This window comes from Bidens hawaiensis, unplaced genomic scaffold (assembly GCF_021521415.1).
Source record: "Bidens hawaiensis isolate Kalapana, Puna unplaced genomic scaffold, B.hawaiensis_p1.1 tig00002772_1, whole genome shotgun sequence".
Classification (NCBI taxonomy): Eukaryota; Viridiplantae; Streptophyta; class Magnoliopsida; order Asterales; family Asteraceae; genus Bidens; species Bidens hawaiensis.
Window position 1 is genome coordinate 43377 of NW_027491150.1, and position 18109 is coordinate 61485.

An 18109-nucleotide genomic window follows, 5' to 3' on the forward strand; every position below is an offset into this window, starting at 1 on the left:
CTTAAAGTTCTTAAAACTCACCATGGTTCTCAAAATAACCTTCCCCAACTCATATATAATATAAGCTCATATTTCTAAACTTAAATACAGCGTCGACTTGAGGAGAAGATGTAGGCTCAAACTCAAACCATCCAAGAACCTTTATCAGCTATTAACAAGGTCTGAGAAATTCTTGGGTCCTCTACGCACATGAATGAAGAAGATTGGGTATAAACCTTCATCTAAAGCGCATGTTTCATTGTGTTCAATTGATCCCCACATCTTACATAACTTTATCAAACCAAAAAATCTCGAAAACCTAACCCACACTCCCGGCTAAAAAAATTAATCCTCCACAATCGGATAAAAATACCTAATCACCCACGCATCGTTAAAAGAATCCTAACCCTTCACTCAAGCTAAAAAAAACCTGACCCTGACTCTACTTAAAAAACCAAACCCTAACCCTAAAATAACCTACCTCTTTCCAAAAAAAGAGGGGGGAAAAATAAACTATATGCATAGGTTAAAAAACTCATAGGTTACCAATGTGGTTCGGGAGTCGCTCCCACCGCATCTTCACGTTCGAAGTTAAACATGTGGCACGACGCTATTATCGGATATCTTGGCCCAACAATGAAGTTTTTCTTAATCACCTCCCGAATTTCCCGTTTGTCGGTATAAAGCTTTAGCTCTTCAATCCCATATAGCTTTCCCTCTACGTTTTTAGGATTGCTCGCACATGTATATAAACAGTTGGGTTTCAATATCGTAAAGTCCGCCATTATACCTATTAGTAATATATTGGTTAAGGTGTTTTACTTTTCTACACCCGATGTTTACCACCTGTTGTGGAGAAGTTTAAGATGCTCACAATCTTGTGGGTTTGACATGCGATAGATCATTGATAGAAAGAGGGATGCTGTAAATGAGTTAAGATGTTTAGCACGACGCGATTATCGGGTATTCTGGCGTGTCGATGAAGTTTCTTTTAATCATCTCCCGAATTTCACATACGTTTACCAACTGTTGAGGAGAAAGTTTAAGGTTTCCGTAATCTTGTGGCCTCAAAATGCGATAGATAATTGTTATAAAATGGGATGCCGCAAATGAAATACAATAAGGAGTCCTTTGGTTCCATATTTTGGAGAATACTTGTTTAATCATGTGTTTAATTGCAACAATTAGTTATGTAAATCTTTCTATTGATGAGTACATTGTAAGATGCAAACATTTCTAATAACTTGTACTTATTGTTAATCTCTCAACATTATTGCTATCTTCTTTTCTTTTTTATTTGTTTCTCCATGACACTAGATATAAACACGTGTGATACTATTTAGTGGACGAGTGATTGCAATATACAACATAGTTTTGTAAATTAATTATGAGACCGAAGACCGAACTTGTATGGGTATCAGCCATTCTGGATGTTGGGTCGGTCGGTACTTCAAGCTATATTGAACCGAATTCAAAGCAATGGGAGAAGCATGAAACTGCTCATCAGATATATTTTCAAGTCTAAAGCAAGATCCGTTGTGGTTGCATCGAAGTTTTTTGACATTTTTCTAACCTGAAACTTTTTATTTTAATGAGAAAGCAAACTTTGTTGGCTCATTCAACTTAAGTAGGTTATTAAAGAAACCAGATTTTTATAGGTAAAAGGACGGAAAATTTGACTCGGTAGTGTTTGGAGTGCCCACTAAAGTTACTCAAAAACCTTTGTTTCCCCTCTAAAGTCACTTGACTTCTATTATGTATTCAAATATTGTTAAATTTTTTAAAAAAATCAGTGACCTTAATGAAAATTATATGAATCCTTATTACTTTATAGTGATCATCTTCTTCCAGGTTGACTTGAGATGAAAATTTATGAAATTTGATTAGTATCTTTTTTCTTAAATACCGGCATTAAATCGAGACGAGGGTCTCACCAGAAGCAACCTCTTTATTCCTACGGTTTAGTGGTAAGACTGTCTACATCTTACCTTTCTCAGACCCTACCATAACTTTGCTATTAGTGGGATTTACTGAGTACGAGATTGAGGATGATATGCCTCTATATTTTTTAAAGGGTCAGCCGACTCCTACACGTTTGACATCTTGTAACGTTTGCGCATTAATAACTTGTACGCTACCACTTACAATTCTATTTTGATTAAATTGTTGTCAAAGCGTAGATTTAAATAAGCATATCATCATGGTATATACAAGGTTTATAAAAAATTAACTTTTAAAGGTGTATAAAAAAAACTAAAAGTAAAGAAGAAATTGAGAATGTCTTATTAAATAAACAGATAAGACAATAACAAAACTGTACTGGCGATTGGTGAAGTACCAGAAGATAAAGAAGTGTACAATGCCAGCCATGAGCCAACCTTACAATTTTGTTTTTATTTATGTTTTGAACTCATTCTACATCACTACAAAACAAAAAAGAAGTAGCCTTAAAAGTAAAAAAATGGGCAATTTCATAAAATAGTAATCAAGTTTTAAAAGTTTTCTAATTAAGTCATTCAACTTTAAAAAGTGTTTCAATTAGGTTACTCAACTTTCATATTTTATTAAATTAAAGGTTTTAACATGTTTTTTTAACAATTTTATTTTTTGTTTCACATAAGAAATCTTTTTATCTTCCTGTTGATGTTAACGTTGAGTGGCGACGTGAATTTTATTTTTTATTTTTGAATTTTAATATAATTAACGTTTTTTAATTTTTTAAAAATATAACTACATATATTGCAAATTCCGACCCCCACATCTTATCCTCCATTTCTTTCTTGACAAATAAAAAAATCGGTGAGACTCGATTTGAAGATTTAGTGACCCGATTTGAGAAAAATATGCATGAGTGACCTAATTAGAACACTTTTGAAAGTTTGAAACTATTCTACGAGATATTTCCTAAAAAAGAAATAATTTAGAGGATATATTTTACGGCACTTTGGGGTTGGGGTTGTTTGAGATTCCTTATTTTTGTCTTCTTATAACTTATAATTAGTTATTTTTATCTTCTTACATATTTGTAACTTATGACTTATTTGTAAAGAGCATTCCCAACTCATCCTCATAATTATGTGAGAGGAGTTGGTAAATTATAGGGTAGAATTTTGAATGATTTTGAGTGTAAATTATAAGGTGCAGAGATAAATGTAGTGATTTTTTGTAAATTTGAAGAAAGAAAGTTTGTCCCCATTTATTTTTTAATATTAATTGAATTGGTTGTGAGTGGAGCAGAGAGAAAACTGTAATAATAAAAGTATAAAAAATATTATTTAATAAACAGGAAAAAAAAATTAGTGTTTTGTAGTGTAATTATAGAGATATGGATGGGGCACGGGCTATGATTCCTCTAAGTTAGGCTATGTGTAGTGGAGGGGCTACAATTTGGGGGCGAATTGTGACACGTGGCGTCAAGTCAGCAAAATGGGCAAATTTGTTTTTGGGGTGTAGTGGTGTAGGGGCTACAAATTGAGATCACAGCATCTTTTTTTATTATTTTTCTTTTTATAATTAAACTAATCAAATAAAAACCAATTTCTTCAAATAATTAAATAAAAATGCATTAAAATTAAAAAGAAATTCAAAAAAAAAGATACATAACTAAAAAAAATACATAAATAAAAATATAAAAAAAACATATAGCTCGGTTGGCGTACATGTTTAGGTTCGGGTCGGGAAATTGAAACAGATAGCTCGGTTGGTTTACATATATACACACACACACACAACATATATACATATACAAATAGTAATATAATAATAATATATATACATATATATATATCTTACACACACATATATATAATAATATAAACAAATAAAACAACAGAGACATGCTGGGCGAGAAAAAGACCACGCCCCGCCTCTTTTCGCACACTTATCGTCTGGGGGCGGTGTTCTAGCCCCATGTCGCCCAAAATTCGTCTGAGCCCACACCCACTAAACATGGCCTTATAAGAGGTGGAATAAAGAATCCCAAATAGCCTCTTTATTTTTCTCCATTCCATCAGCTTTCTTTTTCTCTATATTAACACCACTTCTCTCCCTCCACCAAACACCAACCGGTGTTTAGCGGCCACCACTGTTTCGATCTTCACCTAACATCTCACTACAATAATGAACACCGGTGACCATTAACTACTGCTGCCGGTGGTTCTTAATCCGTCACCGAAGTACATGTAAGAACAAAATCTGGCGATTTAAGTTATACATGTTATTTTAGGTGTAATAGATGTTATTAATACATGATATTTTAGTTATCATAGACGTTATATGCTTAGATTTTATTATGTATCACAAGTTAATCTTTGGAATTATGGGTTTGTATGTGTGTACTTGACCCCATATTTTGTGTTACTGTGTATGTATGGATTTTTTATTTTTATTTTTATTTTTTTTGTAATGTGTATGAATATGTGTAAAAAATATCATAATTATATATAGTTTTTAATCCCATATCGGGTCGGGTTATTGGGCTTAAAAAACTAAAACTAACCTGCAACCCCACCCATTAGGTTCGGGTTAATCGTGTTCGTGTTAGTCGGGCCAGGTTTGTCGTGTTAGTTGGGCACACTATATTTTGAAGTTAAATAACAGATATTGAAAATGTCACTTGAGTTGTTTGGTTTCGAGCCACTGTTTAGACCAAGGTTATTTAAAGAAGCTCCCAATATGAACACTTCTTTTTAACAGTTTGTCTTTTAGTGGTTTTTTTTTCTCTTTTATTTTTTATTATTTTTTTTCAACTTAGTAATCATTATATGGGTTCAACGTTTGTTTGATGTGCTAACAAATAAACCACTAAAAAGCTACATTCAATTTTTGGAACTTTATGAGGTTATCTCTTTCATATAAAAAGTGCAAAAGATATTAATAAAGGGCTTGGTAGGTGGGCATTTGGCCTTTGGTGAACTAGATTGGGTTATTTGGGTTAACCCGAAACCGATAAATTATTAAAAACGAACTTGTAATTCGACGCTATTAATAATTCGGGTTTGTCGGGTCAACCAGAATAATCTGATTAAAACTTTTTTCTACCTCATTTAACCCGACCTTAATTGGTCTATCCGGGTTAGGTTAATCGGTTTAGAGCATTTTTACACCCCTAATTATGAGATGTGTGTAAATGTGGCAACTTGAAACAAATAAACTAGTTATCATATGCCATGTTATTTGTGTGACTTTCTTAAACCATGAAACTATTATGCATAAGTCATGTTTTTATTATGCAGCGAATAAAGCAAATTGTGAACAAAAAGTCGTAAACCAAGGAGGAACATCAACATACACAAGTTCTTGCTATAATAAGTAATGCTAAACAAGCTCAGAGTTGTTCGATGGGACGATTGATGCTAAAGCCGCATAATATCTTGTAAGCATTTATTTAACCCGTCTCTCTCTCTTTCTCTCTCTCTCTCTATATATATATATATAAATATATAAAATATAAACTCATATATAATATAGGCTCATATTTCTAAAATTAAATACAGCGCCGACTTGAGGAGAAGATGTAGGCTCAAACTCAAACTATCCAAGAACCTTTATCAGCTATTAACAAGGTCTGAGAAATTCTTGGGTTCTCTACGCACATGAATGAAGAAGATTGGGTATAAACATTCATCTAAAGCGCATGTTTCACCGTGTTCATTTAATCCCCACATCTTACATAACTTTATCAAACCAAAAAATCTCGAAAACCTCTCGGCTAAAAAAATTTAATACTCCAGAATCGGATAAAAATACCTAATCACTCACGCATCGTTAAAAGAGACCTGACCACGACTCTGTTTAAAAAACCAAACCCTTACTCTGACCCTAAAATAACCTACCTCCTTCCGAAAAAAAGAGGGGGACAAAATAAACTATATGCATAGTTTAAAAAACTCATAGGTTACCCATGTGGTTCTTAGTTCCTCAATCTTGGTCATGCGAGTTTTGAAACTGAACATGTAATCTCTCAGAGCAGATGACATGTACATGCCAATTATAACAACCGCGTGAGTGCGGGGGCTTTGACCAAGCTCTAGATCAACTGTTCTTACAAATGGATGCTCGGGATTCGCTCCCACTGCATCTTCGCGTTCGAAGTTAAACATGTGGCACGACGCTATTATCGGATATCTTGGCCCAACAATGAAGTTTTTCTTAATCATCTCCCGAATTTCCCGTTTGTCGGTATAAATCTTTAGCTCTTCAATCCCATATAGCTTTCCCTCTACGTTTTTAGGATTGTTATCGTACATGTATAGAAACAGTTGGGTTTCAATATCGTAAAGTCCGCCATTATACTTATTAGTAATATATTGGTTAAGGTGTTTTACTTTTCTACACCCTATGTTTACCACCTTTTGTGGAGAAAGTTTAAGATGCTCACAATCTTGTGGGTTTGACATGCGATATATCATTTATAGGAAGAGGGATGCTGCAAATGAGTTAAGATTCTGTCATTATATAAATTCTATTTAAACGAGCAGACTTCCGAGATTGAGCCGAGGTGAGTGAGTTTGTTGGCTCATTCAACTTAAGTAGGTCATTAAAGAGACCCGATTTTTATAAGTAAAAAGACGGAAAATTTGGCTCGGTCGTGTTTGGAGTGCCCACTAAAGTCACTCAAAAACCTTTTTTTTCCTCTAAAGTCACTCAACTTGTATTAGGTATTTCAATATTGTTAAATTTTAAAAAAAATCAGTGACCTTAATGGAAATTATATGAATCCTTGTTACTTAATAGTGATCATCTTCTTCCAGGTTAACTTGAGATGAAAAATTATGAAACTTGGTTAGTATCTTTTTCTGAAATACCTAAATGAAATTAAATCGAGCCGAGAGTCTCAACGAAAGCAGTCTCTCTATATCTACAGGGCAGTGGTAAGTTTGTCTACATCTTACAATTCTTATACCCCACCATAACATTGTTATTTATGAGATTTACTGAATACGATGATGATGATATATCTCTAATTTTTTTAAAGGGTCGGTCGACTACTACACTTATAGAGTAAGGTGGGCACTGATCCCCCCTACCTCTTGCATCAATCTTAATATATCCAAAAATTTAGAAAGCAATTCTCTCATGGATAAATAATTTTTTTTAAACAACCAACAAAATATTAATTCATTAAATGTTTTTTTTTTGTTTTTTTACACAATAAATATTAATTCGTTATATGCTTTCATAACTAAATTACTAATTATTAATAATATAAAAATGAGGAATAAATAGATAAAGCGTGTCACTTGAATCCTCATGAATGACATATAATACTCAAGAGGCTAAAATAAGTCCAAATGTAGTTACTATGTGGGAAACAAAACTAAAAACTGAACCGTCTAAATCAATGGAGTAGATATCTTTGTTTTGTTCGATTTTGGACAAGACGGAGGAATGACTAACCTCGCATGAATTAGATTTCGTTAACGGAAACAAAAATCTAGGATTCTCCGATTATGAGTTAGCATATGTTTATAATTACAAACGTTATATGCATGTTACATCTATCAGTTTTTGTTTTAAAGTATGTCAACACTATATTTAAATTGTAAAGGATATAATTCTTGATTTTATAGTGTTTTTTCAAAACATAATAATGTCAGCAATTGTATATTGTTTCACTTTTACCCATCTAAATCCATTACATGGGTGACAAATTGATAATTGGTTTCTTCTATCCCTTCCTTAATAAAGTTGAAACACCTCCTTCCTCCGTCCCATTATAAGTGTTCATGTTTGAAAAATACAAAGTTTTAAGGTGTATTGAATGATTGCCTTTTTTTTCTTACCAAATGACAATAATGCCCTTGAAAAGTGGGTCCATCAATATTGTTTATTAATGTTAGTTGTGTGTGTTTAAGGGTAAACTTGGAAATTGACTAATAAAATTTTGAAAGTGGACACTTGTAATGAGACAAATAAAAAAAAATGTGAACACTTATAATGAGACGGAAGGAGTAAACTTCAATAAAATGAATTCTTAGTTTATATTTTTCCACATATTTTCCAACAAATCTATGATGCAATCATCCTTTCTTTGATAGGGGTACTTAAAACGTAAAAACAAACCACTTAAAAATTTCAATGTAGATGACAATAAGCACGCATTAATCACAACTTTATGAAAATCATATTTTCAACGTCAGATGATTAATTAAGAAAAGGAAATTACAAGAAAATAGAAATCTTCAATCACGTTTGCGCATATTTGCGGGTTCGGGTTTGAGTACCGAAATGCATACCCTATCCGTACCCTACGGGTAGGGTCGGGTATGTGTAATAGCCCAGCTACCACCGCACCATAATATTGTCCGCTTTGGCCGAGACGTACCACCATCGCCTCACGGATTTGCTTTTGGTTGCCCAGGTGGTCACCCATCCTCATACTTCTCCCACCTAAGCACGCTTAACTGTGGAACTCTCCTCTCATCCATTACCATTAAGCGCCAAAAACGCGTTATGATGGGGAAGGTATCCACCTCCTTATAAAGAAGGCTTAGTTCGCCTTCCCAACCGATGTGGGATGTCACAGTATGAGTTCGGGTATTAATAACCCAGGTATTAAAAAAACCGGTTGCGAGTTTCTATTTCGGGTCCGGTTCCAGGTTCGGGTTATTGTGCACCTCTAGGCTGTAGTTTAGATTTTTCCTTTTGGGCCCTGTGCTGCTGCCTAGCCTGCACAGGCCCAAACCCGGCCCAAACATATATATTCTAAGGTTTTGGATTCTTCACCATAATATTGTTCATTCATCAGTAATTAACGTGCCATCATATGAGATGAAGAGGAAGAGATCTCAGGAGGATGATAATGTAAGCATACCATTCATTCCTTTCTTTTAATTAATAAGTTTTCGCCTTTCGGTCGTTTCTACATAAGCACATGCATGCATGCAAAGAGTTATATGAATTCTAATTTATATATTATTATTTGTTTTGATTGATTAGGAAGATAATAGGGAGTGCAATCAAGTACCCTTGACAAAAGAAGAAGAAGAAGAAGAAGAAAAAGAAGAGGTATAATAATTGTTATAGGGAAAAGATTCAATACGATAATACCTTAACGTACAATAGGTACGTGGATCCATTTTTTCACGGAATCGATCCATGAAATCACATCCAAACATCTCGGAATCGTCAATACATATTGAATTAATCATTGGTTCACCGAAAAAAAACAGTTTTGGATGGTTAATCGATCAATTTTTCACCTTTTTTCACGAAAACCGTTTTTGAACGTTTTAGGTTTTTGGTTGAGCGTTTAGTACTTTTGCCTTTGAGCGTCTCGCGTACCTATCGTACGTTAAGGCATTAGCGTACAGTATCTCTACCCAATTGTTATATATCATCACATAATTAATTAAGCCTATTATTTGTTGATGATTTGGTTAAAAGTAATTGATATGTCTGAACAAAGCAATGCTTAATAATAATTCATTTACTCTCATTGTGTAAAGATGGTTAAGGGGAAGAAGTCTATTTCTGAAGAGTTGAAGGCCTACAACAACGACGACAAAGATGATGCTTATTGTCTTAAATGGGATCTGGTTAATGATGTTTTAAATATTTTTTGTGCAATACCTAGAGTGTGTCGGCTTAAGGAAGATCCAGCGTGGAATCAGTATATCACAACCACCTCTTTTTATCAAAAAACCAAAACCTGTATTATCGCTGGGAACTGCAAACCACTTTCAACCTACAAGTTTTTGATGAGACAGGTAATGTTGTATATCAAAATTTATAATCTTGTTATAAATTTGTAATACACGGGTAATGATGAGACAGGTTTGGTTGTAATACACGGGTTTTAGGAAATTTAGTTTTTCATAACATTTGGTGATTAATCATAGGGTTATTTATAGCTAGTCTGTCTTGTAACATAAAGGATATATATCCTCATTATTTGTTGTTATTATTCTAATTTAATTATTGCTGTAATTCTTTAGGAAGAGTATACTAAACAAGAGGATACCGAGTCTATTCAATTCAAGACATCGAACGAGGTATATTTATAGCTAGCCTGTCTTGTAACATATAGGATATCCTCAATTTTTTGTTTACTGATCCGATGCTATTATTCTAATTTAGGTGTTGTAATTGTTTAGGAAAAGGACACGAAGTCTACTTTGTCCGAGTCATCAGAAGAGGTACTACTATATATCAAAGTTTATAATCACACACACGTTGTAAAAGTCGGATTCCAAGGCCTTGGAATCGGCGATTCCAAGGTCCTCGGACATCAACCTTGCCGCCTTTTCCCAAGTCGGCCACTATTACTCGCCAAGGTCCAACTTGGTCAAAAGTCGGAGTACTCGGCCTCCAAGGTCAACTCGGCCACAATTTTTTAATTTTTTTTATTTTTTTGTTATTTATTTTTAGTAAAAAATAAAAATAACAAAACATGAATTTTTTGAATTATGTTTTGTTTTTTCCATATGAATTATGCTTATTTTGACGTGAATTTTGCTTATCTTAACATATATATAATATCTAATAATTCATTTATGTTGTATTTATCATGTCCGAGTACATGCCGAGTACTCCCTACAAGGGGGTTGGCCGCCTAGGGACCGCCTAGCGAGTTTTACAACATTGGCCTGTTAGTTGATTTGGTTGAAAGGAAGTGACATGAAACAATGTTTTAGGAATTTGCTTGTATTTATCATTTATGTACAATCAACATTTTAGCATGCTTGATTTGGACCATTATGGTTTCTAAACACTTTTTTGTGGTTTATTATTACATGAGTTTAACGGTTTTTATCAGTTTTTATGTATAAACTTTTTGGTGCTAATTAAAGTTATTATAAATAGCTAGCTTGTGTTTTATGAATTTTATTTTGTTTTTAAATGAATTGACATAAAGGATATCCTCATTTTTTGTTTACTGATCAGATGCTATTAGTCTAATTTATTTATTTTATGTAATTCTTTAGGAAGACGATACGGAGTCTACTAAATCCGAGTCAACAGAAGAGGTATTAAAGTTTATAATCACATATACATGTTAACAGATTTGGTTGCAATACACGGGTTTTTTAATGTCATGCTTTTCATAACATTTGGTGATTAATCAGGGTTTGGATCAAATACAAATGAAATTAACGAGCTAAACATGAGAATCAAGTAAAGTAATTATATATACAAGTAGAGTAATTATGTAATTACATCATAGAGTAATTATTAGAGTAATTACATAATTACTCTACTTGTATATATAATTACTCTACTTGATTATCATGTTTAGCACGTTAATTTCATTTGTACGTTAACTTTCCCCAGATTAATCATAGAGTTATAGCTAGTCTGTCTTGTAACATAAAATTAAGATATTCTCATTTTTATTGCTATTATTCTAATTTATTTGCTGTAATTCTTTAGGAAGAGGATACGAAGTCTATTCAATCCGGTTCATCAGGAGGAGAGGTATTGCTATATATCAAAGTTTATAATCACATGTACCTGTTAGCTGATTTGGTTGAAAGAAATTGACATGAAAAAAAGGTTTTAGGAAGATATGTTATTGAAGCCAAGCTAGCTTGTCTTTATCTTGTATGTACAATCAACATTTTAGCATATGCTTGATTTGAACCATTATGGTTCCTAAACAATTTTTTTTTTTGGTTTCAGAAATAATTTGCTTTTCTTGATTTGAACCAAAAGCCACGATTCTTCATCTTTTTATTGATTTGAACCAAAAACCACGATTCTTCATCTTATTATTACATGAGCATAACGGTTCTTATCAGTTTTTATGTATGATTTGTATTTTTAGCATTCTTTTGATAAAGAGTTTATCTCATACGTGATGCGCTCGTGTCAGATTTTTGGACCAAACACGCTTTAAAACCAAGGTGATGGCGTGAACCAATAATTTAATATAAAACAAGGCCTTTAGGAAATTATGTTTTGCTAAACTTTTTGGTGCTTGTTAACGTTATTATAAATAGCTAGCTTGTGTTTTATGAATTTTATTATTTCGTTTTTAAAGGAATTGATATGAAACCAGGATTTTAAGAAATTTTGCTAAACCTTTTGGCGCCTAGTAAAGTAATGGGTTTATAAATAGCTAGCTCCTGTTGTATGAATCTTATTTGACATATCTCTTATGAATTATGATATTTGAATCGCTACTCGACATTATTTGCTCTTAATTTTTATTAATTATTTGCTCTGATTGTTTAGGAAGGTTTCTGCAGGCCGACCGTTAAGCTGCCAGTCCAATTCGGTTCTTATTCTCCTGGGACTGCACCTGATCGTATTCCGTATCATTTGTACCTTCTGGTGAAGGAAGTAGTTGATATCATGAAGCGTCCCGAGTGGCACAGCAACTCTGATGATATGAAAACATTGAATTTGGCTTAGCGCAAAATTTGGTGTTTTTGGGCCTACTTCAACCCTCATCTGCCAACTGGCTGGGAATAGTGTGCTCTTTTTCCTTAAATACCCTCCCTTATCGTTTTAAGTAGAGGTGGCAATCTTGACCCAAACCATTTCAAATGGGTCAATTTGGGTTGTTTTAAAAATCATATGGGTTGGTCTGAGTCATAGATTTTAACTAAATGGGTCACTTGAAATTCCACCATCTTATTTTCGGGTCAAAATGGGTCGACAAGTTCAAAGAAACGGGTCGATGTGGGTTAGTGTCTTGAGGAAAAGTGGCAGTTCGGGTTAAAACGTGTTTTGGATTGGAACGAGTTCGGTTTAGGTTTTGGCTCGGATCAGGTTTCGATCCGACACGAGTTTTCGCACTGGACGGGTTGGGTTTCGGTTTCTTTTGTTTCGTTTAGATCGATTTTTTCGGTTTCGATCAATTCGGTTCAGTTTTCGTTTTCGTCGCCTTTTCGGTTTCGGTTCATTTCTCGGTGTTTGTTGTTTTTCAACGAGGACAACGGAGGAAACGTTTTAGTTTTTTTGGTTTTTTCGTTTTTGATTTATATTTTGAGCTATGATTTTTTTGAATTTTTTTAGGGGTTGTGGATCTTAATAAAACCCCCTAAAAAATTCAAAAAAAATAGTACGATGATGATGATGATGATGAAAAAAATTCAAAAAAAATAGTTTTTTTTTACTTTTTTCGTTTTTGATTTATATTTTGAGTTGTGAACATTTTTATCTTTTTGCAGCAATCGGGAAACTGCCAGCGCCGTTGTTGCCAGCTACGACCCAGACCGTACGCCTAGATACAATATGGACGGTTACACCCCTATCACAAAGTTTGCTGATTTCGATGAGTTTGAGTATGAGGACTTTAGCAGACTCAATCGAAGAGAGATGATTCAAGCTATGGGGATTATTCACTCACGGAAGACACCTGAATATTGGAGAATGCGCCCGATAGAGACGCTATTCTGTTGTAAACTATGTTCCTGCTTTGGCATTGATTACACTTGTTTAGAGAACGCTTCTGCGGACGACGTGTGTTTGATGGATGTGGGAGAAAAGGGCTTCCAAGAGTTTTAACTAATGTTATTTCTAAGTGACTATGAACATGTTTATCGTACTTATGAAAAACCAGATATTATTCTTTTTCCATTAACTCGTTAACGGTTTTTGATTGTTATTTCGAAGCTCAAAATGCTGACTATCATCATTTTGATACATTTTGTTTACGTGCTTAGATTTGTCCAACGAGTCGTTTAAGTGGTGATTTATGTATCAATGAGAATTAAATATGTCTTCTACCTTTCAAACTGAACGGTTTGAACCGCCTGTAAGTAACTTAGCAGTAATGAATAGTGTTGACCATAATAAGTTTTCTTTTCATTACACGGTTGCTTTGATGTTAATCGTAAGCATAACAGATAATTTAATCTGGAATTATATTTCAGAGAGTAAAAAACATCTTTAGACTGTAAAAGAGTAAGCAATGTATTAATCAGGATTCTTATTATTTTAAAACAGCAGGCGTATAACGTATTAGTGTGTATTTTGTAGCTAATTACGTAACGTATTATGAAAATTGTCATATTAAAAATTTTGAAAAAATCGTTATATTTATAGTTCTTGATCTTTCAGTAGCTGAAAATAGTGTTTATGATTCGGATAAGTCTATAAAGATGAATCCTGAAGCTGCAATAATGGTTATGTAATGCATATAATTTGTACTGCATTTGATGACAAGCAACCAGCTAATACTCCCTCTGTCCCGGTCAAAGTGTCTTAATTTGAAAAACACAAAATTTAAGGTATTTTGCTTACTAAATGACAATAATGCCCTTGGAAATTGGGTCCATAAATATTGTTTATTAATGTTAGTTGTGTGTGTTCAAGGGTAAATTTGGAAATTGGCTAATAAATTTAAAAAGTGGACATTTGTAATGGGACAAATAAAAAAGGAAGCGTTGACACTGTTAATGGGACGGAGTCAGTATGTTATAACCATCTTTAATGATTAGAAAACTAATAATGACATTATATATTTTGTAACTCCCGTTCCGAGTTTCCGACCAGTAGACCGATAATACGACCAGTTCAATATCCGAACCCGTTCAAACAACAATTTGATTCACAAACCTAGTCACAAGAATGGATTTATTGATAGTAGTATTCTCTACTTTCTAAAACTGGAAAGAAAAATCACGCGTAAATAAACACCAAAGTAACAAATTCAGCAATGTGGATTGTTTATACCTTCTAAAAATGGAAAGAACATAACAGGATATAATAAAATACTTATAGAATCATGTCATAATTGTCTAACTAGTGCACATACATATAACACCTATGCATATGTTTATGTTTCTTCTGACTCAGTGAGTCGGGTCGGGGTTGAATTTTACAGACTCCCTCCAGATGAGCTCTTTGATATTCTCCTCAGTGCAAGACGGCTGCTCAAAGTCAAAACTGAATGGTCTCGGGCATACCGGCTCCTCATTGATATCATTAAGAGGTGCTAAGTACGGATGACACAGAGCCTCGTCAACTGTAAAATCAAAAACATATGGAGTGTTTGGAACTTTGGATGCGTGTATAATGTGATTCTAGTTTATAATAACGAGTTATACCTGTGATACGTCTATTTGGATCAAACACGAGCATTTTTTCAAGCAAATCCAAAGCTCCGGGAGATTTGTCTGGGAATCTAGCAGGGAACTGCTGCTTTGGATACTGAGGAAGTTGTCTAACGTATCGTCTCGCGTTATCGCTTCTTAAGAATCCAAGACTCGCATCATCTGGTGAACCTATCAGCTATACCCGAAACACACATGGTCAAACTAGCATACAATAATATAGTGGGACCCACAAAATCTTAATTGGTTTTTATTATAACTTTTTTATTAGTTTAAGAGTAAAACTAGTTATTGATATATACGTAAAATTACCAAATTACCCCTGGGTTTAATGTGTGACAAACTTGGATAAGTTTCTGATAACTTTAGGGTAAACTTAATATTAATAAAGAAAACTGTAAAATTACCAAACTACCCCTGGATTTACAGTGTGGTAAACTTGATTCTAATTTTTTGATTATTTTAGGGTAAAACTAATTATTAGTTAAAATAATGTATATTTACCAAACTACCCCTAGCTTTAAGGTGTGGTTAACTTAATTATAAATTTCTGATTATTTTTAGTGTAAAACTAATTAGTTATAAAAAAACGTCAATTACCAAAATACCCCTAGATTTAAGGTACCTCTGTGATGAGTCTAAGTTGATGAACATAATCTTTGCCAGGGAACAAGGGTTGTCTAGTCATAATTTCACCAAGAATGCAACCGACCGACCAGATATCAATAGCTGCCGTGTATTCTGAACAGTTTAAAAGCAATTCTGGGGCCCGGTACCAACGAGTAACAACATATTCAGTCATAAAATCTGTTTCAGAAGTCGTTCTTGCAAGTCCAAAATCCCCGATTTTCAGGTCACAGTTAGCATTCAGAAGCAAGTTGCTCGGTTTTAGATCGCGATGCAAGACATTTGCAGAGTGAACATATCTTAGACCTCGAAGAATTTGGTACAGAAAATACTGCAAACCAAGTATTATAAATGTCAAATAATAAAATATAATATATTCAAATTCTAAAACAGGTGTAGTGGGGCCCGACCCGACAATGATCATCGGCCAGTGGTTGATTAGAGCGTATTATCTGATGAAGATCAGTGTCCATTAACTCATACACAATGTACACATCGTTAAAGTTTTCCTTTAACGGAGGCCGTATGATGTCTTTGATTGCAATTACCTGCATATATTAAACACAAAACAAATTCAATTAATAAAATAAATACAAGTTTTAATGTTTAATGTTATTAAGCTTAATTAAAAAAAAACTGGTTAAACACAGTCAGCAAGAAAGTTTACATTTTCATGATCCATGTGGCGGAGAAGCTTGATTTCTCTTAAAGTTCGTTTAGCATCGATTCGGTTGTCAAATGCATTTCCGATTTTCTTGATAGCAACTTCTTCACGCGTCTCTGCGTTCGTTGCAGCACTGTGGTAGTAAACGAAGGTTAGTATGCAGTTTTCTTCGTTTCTTAACTAGAGAATAATGTTGATGACGATCATAGAAATGTATATCATTAACAGCATTACACACTCTTTGTTTAATAATGCAGACTTGTGTTTTATATGGTTAAAATTTAAAAAGTAGATATTAAGATAGGAAACTGGTGTTTGGATGGATGTGTGTTTTGAATGTAATTATTGTTACTAGTTATATTCAAGATGTCTGTTAAGTTTATCTCAAAATATGTCCCAAAATAATTGTACCATAACAAAAAATCAAACAGATTATTATTCTTATAGCACATCCAAACACATCTTAAGTATACAATTATGTATCATACTTAGTGCCGGACGCTGGTACAGCATAACGCGGCATCAGAAGCGTAACTGGTGTCGGTATGCACATAATGTGGTACGCGTGTAACCGGCATTGAAACGCACGTAACCGACACTTGAACGTGCATCCCATCACGGGAATGCACGTAGCCGGCATTGAAACGCGTGTAACCGCATTGAAGCGTGCGTAACTGATGCTTGAACGCGCAACCCATCACCAGAATATGCGTAACCAGCGTCCAGCATTAAAACGCGTGTAACTGACGCCCGAACGCACGTAGCTGGTACCAGTTACTTGTGTGGAGCAGGTTACACGTTGAGTGCTGGGTTAAGTGCAAACCGGGCCGGATTACACGCCAGAACCCGTTCCAACCCGAACATTTTGGAAAGACTTTTGAAACCCTTTAAATGTAAAAATTTTAAACAAATTATTAAAATATCCTCTAGTCATGATTTTTACACCATTTTTTAAACCGGCCTTTATGATCCGAAACCCGTTTTGACCTGAACCCGTTCTACCCAAACCCGTCCCAACCTTAATCAAACCAACCTTTTTTTGAATCGACCGTTTGACCCAACCCATTTACCAGGCCTAAAGATCACATGTTCATTAGTAACCCACCCCCCCCCCCACCCCATCATTAAGGGTAGTTTGGGAATTATGTAGACTCTTTTTAAACTGTTTTTGGTTAGTCATGATATTGTGAGTCATAATTAATAATCAATAAGGGGGTGTTCGGGATTCCTTGTTTTATCTCCTTATGACTTATTTAAGTCATAAGTTATACAAAGTTGAACTTACGACTTATCCACTCACAAAATCTACTTTCTCCAAACACCTTATAACTTACATAACCGATAAGTTATAAGCTATAAGGAGGTACAACAAGGAATCCCAAACACGCCCTAAAATACTCAAACCGAAAAACAGATCAACAAAAATTAAAATCTAGCATTAAAATTCAAACAAGTAGTTTAATTGATTGATTAATAACTTATCGGTTATGTAAGTTTGTTTTAATAACATACCAAACAATACCATAAGCTCCTCTACCGACAGGACGTATCGGAGGCACATACTTTCGAGATACTTCAAAGAGGTTACCGTACACATTGTACTGAACGTAACGGCCACCGTGTGTTAGTGCTCCTTTAATATTATTATTGTTACTATTATTATTATGACTTTGATGCTCACCTGAGCTTGACTCCATTACAACAATTGCTCTCAAAAATTTTAATTTGTTTTGATTAGAAAGAAAATAATATTAAACTGGAAACTGAGATTTGAAAAAGAAAAAAGAATTAAAGGAGCTTTTCAACTGTATGTAGGTATGGAAATCCGTGAATA

The 18109-nt window shown here is 34.0% G+C and overlaps 1 protein-coding gene and 2 long non-coding RNA genes across 4 annotated transcripts; 2 read left to right on the top strand and 1 right to left on the bottom strand.

Annotated features, from left to right (window-relative positions):
• The first annotated feature begins 8684 nt into the window (after nt 1-8684).
• On the top strand, nt 8685-9641 carry LOC143621018 (uncharacterized). Its single transcript, XR_013151442.1, has 3 exons — nt 8685-8784; nt 8920-8988; nt 9444-9641. It is a non-coding gene; the product is annotated as an uncharacterized LOC143621018 (long non-coding RNA).
• Nucleotides 9642-9915: 274 nt separating this feature from the next.
• Nucleotides 9916-13484, top strand: LOC143621019 (uncharacterized). Of its 2 annotated transcripts, XR_013151444.1 has the most exons (4): nt 9916-9974; nt 11353-11397; nt 12157-12395; nt 13098-13484. It is a non-coding gene; the product is annotated as an uncharacterized LOC143621019 (long non-coding RNA). The 2 variants fall into 2 exon arrangements; XR_013151443.1 differs by lacking the exon at nt 9916-9974 and having other exon boundaries at nt 11178-11397.
• A 1045-nt stretch (nt 13485-14529) lies between these two features.
• On the bottom strand, nt 14530-18109 carry LOC143621131 (mitogen-activated protein kinase homolog MMK2-like). The gene is made up of 6 exons (XM_077092645.1): nt 17788-18109; nt 16279-16408; nt 16022-16159; nt 15610-15942; nt 14979-15162; nt 14530-14896 (listed from the first exon to the last, which is right to left on the bottom strand). The coding sequence occupies exons 1-6, from the start codon at nt 17970-17972 to the stop codon at nt 14724-14726; spliced, it is 1143 nt and encodes a 380-aa protein (XP_076948760.1). The 5' UTR covers nt 17973-18109; the 3' UTR covers nt 14530-14723.

Bases quoted from the DNA above. Each gene is read 5' to 3' on its own strand.
- LOC143621131 (XM_077092645.1), bottom strand. From the start codon at position 17,972: ATGGAGTCAAGCTCAGGTGAGCATCAAAGTCATAATAATAATAGTAAC. The intron at 16,160-16,278 runs GTAAACTTTCTT...TAATATATGCAG, and splicing joins GCCACATGGATCATGAAAAT to GTAATTGCAATCAAAGACAT. The intron at 15,163-15,609 runs GTACCTTAAATC...TTTCGGGTATAG, and splicing joins AACTTAGACTCATCACAGAG to CTGATAGGTTCACCAGATGA.